Source organism: Anoplopoma fimbria, chromosome 16 (genome assembly GCF_027596085.1).
Source record: "Anoplopoma fimbria isolate UVic2021 breed Golden Eagle Sablefish chromosome 16, Afim_UVic_2022, whole genome shotgun sequence".
NCBI lineage: Eukaryota > Metazoa > Chordata > Actinopteri > Perciformes > Anoplopomatidae > Anoplopoma > Anoplopoma fimbria.
In genome coordinates this window covers 18,971,124-18,983,571 of record NC_072464.1, presented here as the reverse complement: position 1 = coordinate 18,983,571, position 12,448 = coordinate 18,971,124, and the positions used below count along the sequence as shown (strand labels likewise).

Below are 12,448 nucleotides of genomic sequence, written 5' to 3'. Positions count from 1 at the left end.
TGTCTGTATATATAATATTTCACTTACTGTGGATTCTTTACAGTTTATGTAGAATTCATAAAATAATAATAAAGGACCTAAATAATAATTTAGCTGAACTTATAGACCTGACAATGTGAGGTGTTGATTGTTAATGCACAAATAAAATACAGTGTATCGAAAAGTATGAATGATGCTTTTATTCTGACGAAATCCCACCGGAAGTGTCGTTCTCCCGCGGTACGGAAGCCGCGCAGACCCAGGCTGCAACTTTACACAGAACTTCTGTCGGAGCTCCTCGAAGAACACAGACAGCATGGAGAACGTTTCCACCGAGAGTTTAACCCTGAAGCTGCACGACGTGGACGGGGTGAAGTTCGGGGAGTACAAGCTGAAGAGCGGCCTGCTGACCCCCATATACGTCGACCTGAGGGTCCTCGTGTCGCACCCCGCGCTCATGAACCAGGTAAACACGTGCTGTGCAGTAAAGATCGTTAACTATGAAGAAACACCAGACTGCTGTCTATAATGAAGTGTAACCATTATAACCATTATACCATTTTATATATTATATTTTATATATATATATTTATTATATATATATATATATATATATATATTTATATATATATTATATATATATATATATATATATATATATATTTATTTATATATATATATTTATATATATATATATTTATATATATATATGTATTTATATATATATATGTATTTATATATATATATATGTATTTATATATATATATTTATATATATATATATTTATATATATATATGTATTTATATATATATATTTATATATATATATATGTATTTATATATATATTTATATTTATATGTATTTATATATATGTATTTATATATATATGTATTTATTATATATAGATATTTATATATATATATATTATATATAGATATATATATGTATTTATATATATATATATTATATGTATTTTATATATTTATTTATATGTATTTATATGTATATATATATATCATTATGCACAACCAGCTCAGCTCCCAGTAGACCACATGACACTAAAAACCTCTGCAATACAAATACACTGTGCAATACAATAGTTATAAAAGTTTCTGTCTGTATATATAATATTTCACTTACTGTGGATTCTTTACTGTTTTTTTTTTTTTTTTTTTTTTTTAATTGATCATTTACTTATTTTTGATCTTGTTTTTTTTTTTTTACTATGTCTCTTGTTTGACACTATCCTCTATGCTGCTGTAATCCTGTAAATTAATAAAAGCTTATCTTATCTTATTTTGTAAGATTCCCATAATAAACAATTGACTGAAAGTTGCAGAGTTAAACACCTCTAGAGGTCTCAGAAAAAAATGCATTCCGACTATTAATTAACACCTATTTAATAGGGTTTAAACATAATCATAGACACTAAATGAAAACACATTTAACCTTGCAAGCATGATGGGGAAACTCCATGTTCCTTGATGGTCACTGCCACTATCAGAGAAATAATTTCCCCGTTGTGGGACTAATAAAGGATTGATTATTATTATTATTATTAAAACACATTTAAAGTTATTTTTCTGGTTTTATGTGCAGGTGGCAAGTGTTCTCTACCAGCGTGTGCAAGATGAAGGACTCCAGTTTGACTCTGTGTGTGGGGTTCCATACACAGCTCTGCCTCTGGCCACGATCATCTGTTCTAGACATGAACTGCCCATGCTCATCAGGAGAAAGGAGGCCAAGGACTATGGTGGGTGGCAGAGGAGGGGAGGGGAGGACGGGAGCGAGCTTTATTTACGACACGTTTGAGGGTATTGTCCTAGATGGAAAGAATTGATCCCATTTTGTAGCACTTAAATCAGGATAGTGATATGTATGAAAGCCTAAACTCATTTAAAAAAAAGCAAAAATGTAACTTTCTATTCCATATTATGATATTCTCCCATTAGGACACTTCCTCCTTAGGATACACCATGGAGCCCATGTGGGTTAAAATGGTCACTGGTGCCACAACTCTTATCTGTGATGTTATCGCAAGTCTGTCAAAGACACTAAACAACGGCACCGTCACACCCTGATACACAAAAGGCAACGTGATTGATAGTTAGGATATAGCTAAGTTTTCTAAGGCAACGCAGGAGCAGTTATCTGACCCGTGTGATCGAGAGCTGATTTGCATCCATCAAACATCTCAACTTGCTTTAGATACGTGAACAGTGACCACTGTTTGTTTAAACCTTAATGCAAACCTGTGTGACAACCTTAGACACAGCTCAGGCCACGCAGAGCTGACAAGACGATACGAGAAAAACCACATTCATATTTAAAGTGAAGTTTCTCACTCTCCCCGAGGACAACTATTCAGCTATGAATATGTGATTGAAGCATTTCTTGAGAATCAGCAGAAACGTCTGCTTCACTAGAAGAAGACTTCTCCAAGGCCTTGCGTCAGAGTGAAAGTGAAACGATAAACTCAAGTTTGTTTAGAAAAGGGATCTGATAAGACTCCTTATGTAACCCCCTCTAGGAACCAAGCGTATGGTGGAGGGCTCGTTTCGTGAGGGGGACACGTGTCTGATCATTGAGGACACGGTGACCACCGGCAGCAGCATCCTGGAGACCGCTGAAGTGCTCTACAAAGAGGGACTGAAGGTGCATTATCAGAAGAGATTACAGTGAAGAAGATGATGATATAGCATGGATGCTTTTTGTTTGAATGATCACTGTAAATGTTTTCTAACCCCATTAAGTACTGTAGTAATGTTACCACGGGCAGCAACAGTCTTTAAACCTGACCCCAGTGGGTGTAATCATCTTCTGAATTCTTTCATTTGCTCTAGGTGACCGACGCCGTGGTGCTAATGGACAGAGAGCAAGGCGCAGTAGATATGCTGGCGTCTAAGGGAATCCGGCTCCATCCCATCATCTCCATGTTCAAGCTGCTCGACGTGCTGAAGGCGGCTGAACGCATCGACGCCAAAACCGCCCAGAGCGTCCGCAAGTTCATCCTGGACAATAACACGTTCAGGTACAGTCGCACAGCTCTGGTGAGGATAGTCTGTGTGTGTGTGTGTGTGTGTGTGTGTGTGTGTGTGTGTGTGTGTGTGTGTGTGTGTGTGTGTGTGTGTGTGTGTGTGTGTGTGTGTGTGTGTGTGTGTGTGTGTGTTTAAATGCATATAATAACATTGCAACTTTCCCTTTTTTAGCCCAAAGGATGATAACAGCAATGGGGTCCCTGCCACCAAGAAGGTGTGTGTGGAGAAGAACATGGAGCTGAGCTACGCAGACAGAGCCAAACTACCAAGTATGTAGTTCTTCTGACTTAATCATAAGGCCAGCACTATTATGGTTATGTGTTTAAAAAACTTAACACCAATACTCTCCACTCTCTTGGCCCAGAGGAATCATTTTAGTGTTAAGTTCAAAGCATTTATAAATGTTATTCTTCATTTTTTGTTTTTTGTTCAGGTGGTTTTTGCATTTTTGTTATTAAAGCTCTTCATCCAGCCTCTCCCTCCTCTCGTCTGCAGACGTTCACCCTCTGGCGTCAAAGCTGCTGAAGACCATGGAGGAGAAGCAGTCCAACCTGTGTGTGTCCGCCGATGTGACGAGCAGCGAGGAGCTCCTTCAGCTGGCCGACTCTCTAGGTCCCACCATCTGTATGCTGAAGACCCACGTAGACATCCTGAAGGTCGGAGTGAGACCAGTTTCTATTTTACGAGAACGACAACACCGTCAGGACAATTTATCGAATGCTTTTCTTTTATTTCTGGCTACAGGACTACACAGTGGCCTTCAGCCAGAAACTGCAGGCTTTGGCCGAGAAACACAACTTCCTCATCTTTGAGGATCGCAAGTTTGCTGACATCGGGAACACGGTCAAGCATCAGTATGAAGGTGAGAGGATTTAAATTCACATCTGGGCTCATGTATGAAATACGCCCGTCTTCAAGATGACATTTCAGGAGCTGGTGTTTTTGTTAGAATTTTGAGAGCGTCTCCTTCCTTTTCCCAGGTGGATTGTACCAGATCTCATCTTGGTCCCACATAGTGAACGCCCACGCGGTGCCGGGGCCCGGGGTCGTGAAGGGCCTCAGTGCCGTGGGAAAGCCTCTGGGCCGGGGCTGTTTGCTCATAGCACAGATGAGCTCCCAGGGGTCACTGGCTACTGGTGGATACACACAGGCTGTGGTAAGCATATCTCTGCATTTAAAAAAAAAAAAAAAAAAAAAAAAAAGAAAAGTTTACTCAGAGATATATATATATGGTTCATGGTTACCAGTTTACAGTTCATCTCCATTATCTGTTGTCTTTACAGCTGACGATGGCAGAGGAGCAGTCAGACTTTGTGATTGGGTTTATCTGTGGCTCCAAGATCTCCAAGAGGCCAGAGTTCATCCACATGACCCCTGGAGTGCAGATGAAGGCCGGAGGTAAATTTGAATTAATTCTAAAAATGTATGGATACACCATGATTTTCAAATAGTCACAAAATGATTAAACTTTATTCGTTCATGTGACGTTTATCGTCGTCTCCTAAAAACTGGATTTCTCATCGCCTGGTATAAATGTTACTACCAATAAAATTCACCGAAACTGTCTTCTTTCCACTGTATTTGGTCAAAATAAACCCTTAATTCATCAGATTAGATTTGAAAATGTGCTGGCTCTGGGACACTGTTTTTTTTCCTCTCCTTCTTTCTCTACATGCAGCAGCTGCATCTTAGAAGAATGATTGAATAGTTATAATAGTATAGTATAATAGAATATCAAATAGTATTTTGGCTTGAAATGCCCATTCACAAGTTAACATGTACATATGATTAAAAGGAAACTGAACTCATTGTGTTTTTTGAAATGGCTTTTTACTATACATACATGCATACACATTTGTTTGGATGCATACTTACAGATTCCAACTTCAATTCAATAAATCAATGATGTTCATGCATGTTAGGAGTAGATTTTAGATGCGTTTTGTGTTGTAATGTATTTTCTAGGACAATCGAGGCGAGGCACATGGTATGAAATAGTTTGACTTTTTGATGTTGTTGCTCCTCTTCAACACAAGGAGGAGCTATAGTATAATAAATGATTCCTGGGTGTGCCCCAAAATGCTCTCCTCTTACTCCTCAATAACCTCCCCCTTTTCTCTGTCTCCCCTCCTCACCCATTTCACCCATCCCTCTCTTACAGGTGATGGGCTGGGCCAGCAGTACACCACCCCAGAGGAAGTCCTCTTCAACAAAGGCTCTGATGTCATCATCGTCGGCCGGGGTATCCTGGAGGCCCCTGATAGGCTGAAAGCTGCTGAGTCGTACAGAAAGTCAGGCTGGGAGGCTTACACAAAGAGACTGGGCCAGAGTGGCCAGTAGGAGGTCAGGAGCAGGATCTGCATGGATCTGCAATCTAATTTCAAATTGAACCTGCAACTCTTATGAGGTCTTCTGCTGATGACCTTTTAAGTATTGTCTCTCTTACATTTCCAAAGAACACTAGTGTGCACAAAGTTGTATACATAGAGGTGTATGTAGACATTTGCAGGAGGTACCTGGTATGTGTGGGGAGCCGGACATTTTATTTTTGAACATGTATATATACATGAAAATTTGGATTCAGTCGTATTGATGAACTGCTTAACCTGTGTTCCTCCGATTTCCCTCGTGTCAATAAACCAGGTTTAAACAGATCTGGGGAAAATGTATCAGTATTCCTTTTACATGTCTCATTTCTCCTGTTCAGGTTAAACCATGCCAAGTGAGATTTAAGGTCTGGATTACCTTGAGAATTTTGAAAAAAAATCCTGAAGTCCCCTGAGGATTTGTTTGGTAAAGCAGGATTACAAGGCCTCATTCCTTTTGAGAACGACTACAGCTTCAGTCAGGATGAAGCTGTTCTTTGCCACGAGCACACCATTTCTGTGTATGTGTCATGTAATTGATGCAATACTAGACCACGATTTGCTGTACGAATAGGAGTTGGTTTGGGGTAATACTTTTTATTGGTTTGGTAATTTTTAGGTTGTTATTCAGGGTTTTGTACAAAAATGGATCTCAAGCATCACTTTTCAGAAGATGTCAGAAATACTTATGGCTGCAAGACTTGAAGTCTTGTTAACTCCATACACACATCTCTGCTAATCATGGAGACATTAACTCCAGCTTCACAAAGTAGCAGTATTAGTTTGATTATAAACTTGAACATGCAGATGGCTCATTTTGTAGCAAATGTTTCAAATAATGTTTTGACTACGGTCCTGACTTGACTATATTTTCTGTTCAGGCAACAGTTTAAGTAATGAATTGCATAGGTCAACTACTAAATGATGGCTTTTGATTTTCTTGATTGAATGCTCCAAAGAGAATGTGACAATAAAACGTTGACCGTTTGAACGGTGTTCGGCATGTTTGATGGTTTTTATTTTTTCTCCAACCTTTCTCAACAGCTGCATTTTTTTTGAATATCTCTTTGGATGATGAATGTGTAACCCTTTTAGGGTTTTTTTAATTACAACATGGGGAAATGCTTAATGCAGCCTGGGTGGTCATCACAACTGTCTTGATTAAGTCCAATGTCTGCTGTCCATATTGCTTTTTTTTTCCTAAAGAGATTTAAATTCAGTCACAATGTGACTTGATCAGTGATCCTAGTTTTTCTCCATTGTCTATTGATTGCGTCTCCAAAAAGAGATGTTTTTTTAAGAACCAAACCCAACTTTCAGTTTGTGACACCTCCCTTTAAGAGCAAACAGAATTTGTATTAGTGGTGTGTCCTGGAGCTATTACAGTTGTGCTGTTACAACTAGGCCTACATGCATTAAACAGTTTCCTAACATTCTTGTTAGTTTTCTCATACCTGGTTTAATGGATAAATGTAAAGTTTATCTAACAGAGACCTTGTTTGGCTTTTCCCCCTCTGTGTTCATTCCTCTTATGACTAAAAGACGGAATGCAATGTGGGTTTTTTGTAAAGTGAGGGTGAATACTACTTTTTTTCAAGTGTCATTTTTGATAATACTGCTATGTTATTTGTGTTTGAAACTTCCAAATCCTTGAAGTGGAAGAATTGAGATACTATTGGATATCTGTTATTCTACCTTTTATAAATTGTTTTTCATTCTCTATATGGACAAACTTAAATTCTGATCAATTTACAATCAAGTGTTATAACCTACAGATAAATATTATATGTATACATGATTAAACTGTCTTGACAATACTGTAAAATCTGCATAAAGCAGGATATTCTCAGCTACTATCTGATTTAACAAGGTTAATAAACTGTATTTCACAATTAGAATGTAATCATATTGGGAGGGGGGGGAAAGACACCTGTATACAAATAAGACTTTAGATAATGCACCAACTATTAATGAACCATGAAATAACCTCAGTGGTTATTATGACATCACACTTGAGAATTTCCATCTTCATTTTAAACTGATTCTGGTTGGTATTATTCCTTTATCTTAGTTGTTAAATTCCAAATTCAGAGCACATTGATTAAGGGATGGCCTCTCAACAGCTCCCTACATGGCGACAGAAAGGACACACAAAGGAGGACTCACGTGCACTCACATGCACTCACATGCATGCGTGGCCGGCCCGTCTACACCCACAAAGCACTGAAATGATCAGATTATAACACGGGGAGAGCAACTTCATTCACTGCTCAGGTAGACATTACTACGTTATATCTTTACTACGCAAATAGCTGCCTGCTGCTCCATCAATGCTCTGGATTTGGAATTTAGCTTGTGTAAGTTGAAACCACTGTAAGTTGACTTTTATGACTCAATATAGGGCTCCATAAAAGCTATTAGAGAGATAAGTCAACTGAGCTGTGTATTATGAATGAAAATAAAAAACTTGATTTGACTCGACAGTGATCCAGAACAGAATATGAGTTTTGAAGCAATCCATTCTGATCAAATAAAATACTTTCAATGTGAATCATTAGTCTCACAAAAACCTTGTGCTGTGATCACTACAAGTGGTTGAAATATAATACAACAATATTGTCAAGGATATTTTGTTGGTTTTGATCCACAGTGTATACCATGAAATACAGAAATGTGTGCAAAATTGTATAATAAAGTATTTCTATGTAATAACTCTTCCTTTAAAACTTCAAAGGTCATTTTTTTTATCAGGTTGACTGTTCATATTCTTTCTCTATCTCACATTTCATTTATTTTATTTTCAAACTATCCCGTATCATCTAGGTATTGTGTCTACATCACGGTGGGGGATGGTCAAAATGGAATCGTCAAAATGAAAAGCAGCAGGGGCGGAGACACCCTAAGACCTCCCCCTGCCTGTTTAATGCTATTATCTTTTTAACATCAGACTTAAGCCCATTTTAGGATAAATTACCCTGATGACATCATCTGATTGGTTAGCTATCATTGTTTATGTTGTGTTGAATAGGTCCTGTTGTCATTTGGAAAAAAAATTGCATTCCATAATCTTTGTCTTTCAATTACCAATCATTTGGAGTATTATTAAATCCAAACATAGGCTATTATTATTATAAATCACAAAAAATATCCATATTCCATGATTCTATTTCTAATGGAAGCCATTCAGCTAAAGAAAATAGGGAACAAAGTCAAGCACTGATGTCAATGGACCAAGACCAACTTCAACAACCGCCAACTGAACGTCATTAATTCACGTTTTTTTATCCTGTTTGGGGAAGTATGCATGCTTTTGGCTAAATTATTGTTTCTTCTTGTCTCAGGGTTGATTTCTTTACTTCAGTGGCAGTTTGAACCCTGAGCATTTTTCTTCCGCCTCACCTGGTAGATTCTAAAGAGATAGTTCTTTCCCCAAAGCTGTCGGACAAGGTGAGCCAGCCATCAGCAGAAAGTTATTTGCAAGGCATATGATATGGAAATGATGCCTGAACCAATTGAGTCGGCAGGTAGCGACCTTACAATGCGCCTTTCTGCAGATCAACGCAGGCACAAAGGTCAGACACGTTGCCTGGCACAGAGGAGGAGGAGGAGGAGGAGGGGAGGAGGGTGCTTTGGATGGAGGAAAAGGGTTGGTAAGAATAATGCATTGTGTGTGTGTGTGTGTGTGTGTGTGTGTGTGTGTGTGTGTGTGTGTGTGTGTGTGTGTGTGTGTGTGTGTGTGTGTGTGTGTGTGTGTGTCACGCACCCCTCCCCCTTTATGTCAATATTGGATCAGAGCAACGCACCATGCGACAGGTGTCTGTGCATGCCCTGAGGATCATCTGTGTCGTTTTCATCCAGGAGGGGTGGAGAGAGGAAAAGAGAGAGAGAGAGAGAGAGAGCATGTAGAGGTATAAAAGGTGTATACCTGACACAAACCCCACACATTCAGTGCGTGTAAAAGGTGAGTCATGTCGAACCCAGCTTGCACATTTTGGCCTCCATCGCTTTGGTTCTTGTGAAGGTAGGCTGTAAGGCTTTTCATTCATTTTCTTATTTCCTTCAGAGTATCCATTCTTACAACGTTCTACATTTGTCTGGTGTTCTAACTTCTCCTAAAATCTTCCCTCCAGAGGTTACCGGACAACAGAGAGGCCAGCTGTTACGCGCTCACTTCCTGCCTCTCTTTCTCTGGATCATCGTCACACAGTCATCATTTCTGTGACTTTTTTTTTTTATATGTCCGTATTTGCTTCACGTTGAGCCACACGTACAATACCTGAAGATTAAGTTTTGTTCGTTCGGCTCGCGTTATGCAGGTACGGGTTGGCAACTGGGACACAAGACACAAAGCTTGTTTTTTTTTCATCACAGGAGCATCACTTTTGTTAAGTGAACTGTTTTGTTCAGACCAATAATGGAGTGTTGGTTTTGGTTTAGTTGTTTTAATGTTTGTTTTAAGGAGGTTCATGGGTGCCAAATGGATGACGGCAGGTATTGCTGTCATACTGCCGCACAAGTGAGCCAAATTACAGTAACGAAAGTCTTGAAAATCCTCAAAAATATAGAAACATTTCTTAAAAACACATCTGCCATGAGGTCAGGAGTCGGGGCCATTGCTTTATCCAAGATGACTTGATAACAGCATAGTTTTGCTAACTGAAACACCAGGTGTACAGCATGATTCACTGAATAGATTGCCTCATTTGCATACAGCTGGCAGCCTTGGACAACATGTTGCCTGACTACTGCAGTCACAGTAATGTATCTGAAGGTGAAGTGAAAAAAAACTAAAACTGGAAGATTAATTACCTAACTCATTTTGAGAAGACATTTAAAGACATTATTCTGTGAATCGGTGTTTGTTTCATGAAAAGGAAAGCTCCAACAGGGTCACAGCAGGTGAATTAGGTTGACTGAATCAGCTATTCAGGTTATCAAGGAAGGAGGTTAATAGATAAAAAAAAGATCCAAGTACGGAAAAAGTAAAAGTAAGATTGTGAATTAAAGTCTCAACCACTCCGTATGTTCACGGAAAACCTGATTTACCTGTCTGTCCAGGTCAGTAACGATGCTGCAAATAAAACACAGTATCACTACTGATAAAGCTTTAACTGACATTAGGAAAGTGTCCAAGTGATGGTCATTCACTGTCTGTTTTCTAGCTAGAGCTAGAACTCATCTTTATGTAACTGTTTGAGCTTCCCCTCGATGATTTTGTATGTACTTTAAAGTTTGACATTTACAGCGATTGGGATAATAATCTCCGTATCTCCCCTTGGTGCTGTGTTTTTTTGATAATCATTTTCCCGTTGGCACATTCATGTTGACAGCATGAATTTTCCACTGGGGGACTATTCATTACCGTCCATCTCCTGCGTCATGAACGGAGGCTGCAGGCGAGCACCAGGGAGCAGAGAGATGGGGCTTAATGGGAGGCCATGTTAATCATTAACTAAACATTAACCACTCGCATACACACACCAGACATCTGATATGGGCCATCTGTCATTTGGATGCTAGGATGCAGCATTCATCCATCTCACTTTTACAATTAATTGTATGCATTATTCCTTATGTTTAGGAGTATATCCTCCTTTCAGTGCCTTATTTTATGGTTTAAATGAACACTGGTGTTTTTCTTTTATTCAGCTCCTGATGACGAGGCTTAGTGTTTTGGATTTGATACAATAAATTGATGAAATCCATGTTGCAGCTGTACGATTCAACCTGACTAAAGAGTAAACTGCCATTTTATATTCCCAATTCAGATTGATGGATCATTCTAAAGCCACGCTGAAGCTGCATGTTTTTCATATAGTGTAAAAATAACAATGACATCCAGAGTAACGTACAGTGCCAAAAAACATTACACACACACAGATTACAATCCCCAACTAATTTAACCATTGACTATTATTTATTGAAATAATCAATTTATATAGAAAAAGAAAAGTTTCTATTGAAGCTAAGTAAAATAAAATTGAAACATTTGATTTGTACATGAGCCAAGAATGACAAAGTGAAGCAAACCCAAACTCAATTTTCTGTGCTTGAAAATGGTAAAACACAGATAATCTCTAAGAGTCTTACACATTATATCATACAATTAGAATGTATTTGGTGATCTCTATGACTGAATATGTTGTCTTACGGTACAGCATGTCCCATATATGCTCAAACTGAAGTTACATATAAGATAAACATATATTTAATACCTTTAGTCCCCCCCTGAAGAATGGTCCTTTAACATGGTGTTCATTTTGGTAGATCCCCTTCACTCTCTATTCCAAAAAAAACATCTCATCATCACCTTACAAGAAGAGACGTTAATTGAAAGCCGGCCCAGTGTGTCATTCTTTACCTGAAAGCATATTTGCCTCTGCTAGTCAATATTTGTTTAAAGCCAGAGGAAGGGGAAGCTCACACTCCTCAGTATCCTGGTTACCTCGTCCCAATTTAAACTGACTATCCCAACTGGTCCTGCTGCTGCTGCACCCTTCCTACCAGCTCCCTGAGCTGTAGTAGCAAAGCAGGTCATTTGTTCAGGATTCAACGTAGAGGCTTAGACGGAGGCTTTTTCTATAAAATTAAAAGGTCTGAATGTAGGTAGTTGATAAAAAAAACAGTATTAAACCGGTGGGAAATATTCCATTAAATCCGTGTAGTGATATATTTGTCATCTTTAAATTCGGCCTAACGACAACCCTCTCAGTGGGAATTTTCAAAGCAACATGAGACAACTGAGGAACTTTCTAAGAGGGCAGATACTGTGTGTCTTAACGTTAGAATCACTGTCTAACAGTGTTTACATAGGTGATTGTTAATAATAATTGTCATTATGATTCTACAAATGATAATTCTACTACTACAGGTATTACGTATGTGTCTGTCCTGGAAGAGTGATCCCTCCTTGGTTGATCTTAGTGTGGTTTCTCCTTTTTTTCTTAATTAAAGAGCTCTGTCTGTCTAAACTAAGGGAACAATGACAGAAGATGTATAAAAAGCCATTCTAATACAAATTTGTGATTTTGGGCAATATAATCTTGTTTAAAGACTCCTGCTGC

General features: G+C 38.6%; 1 protein-coding gene across 1 annotated transcript; it reads left to right on the top strand.

Annotated features, from left to right (window-relative positions):
• Window positions 1–202: 202 nt before the first annotated feature.
• Window positions 203–5,672, top strand: umps (uridine monophosphate synthetase). Its single transcript, XM_054615406.1, has 10 exons — window positions 203–445; window positions 1,580–1,733; window positions 2,511–2,635; window positions 2,824–3,011; window positions 3,190–3,287; window positions 3,514–3,674; window positions 3,763–3,880; window positions 3,999–4,174; window positions 4,302–4,416; window positions 5,180–5,672. The coding sequence occupies exons 1-10, from the start codon at window positions 296–298 to the stop codon at window positions 5,356–5,358; spliced, it is 1,464 nt and encodes a 487-aa protein (XP_054471381.1). The 5' UTR covers window positions 203–295; the 3' UTR covers window positions 5,359–5,672.
• The last annotated feature ends 6,776 nt before the right edge of the window (window positions 5,673–12,448 follow it).

Excerpts from the sequence above, each read along its gene's own strand:
- umps (XM_054615406.1), top strand. The coding sequence starts at position 296 with ATGGAGAACGTTTCCACCGAGAGTTTAACCCTGAAGCTGCACGACGTG. Across the intron at positions 446-1,579 it reads ACCCCGCGCTCATGAACCAG|GTGGCAAGTGTTCTCTACCA; the intron begins GTAAACACGTGC and ends TTTTATGTGCAG. Across the intron at positions 4,417-5,179 it reads AGTGCAGATGAAGGCCGGAG|GTGATGGGCTGGGCCAGCAG; the intron begins GTAAATTTGAAT and ends CCTCTCTTACAG.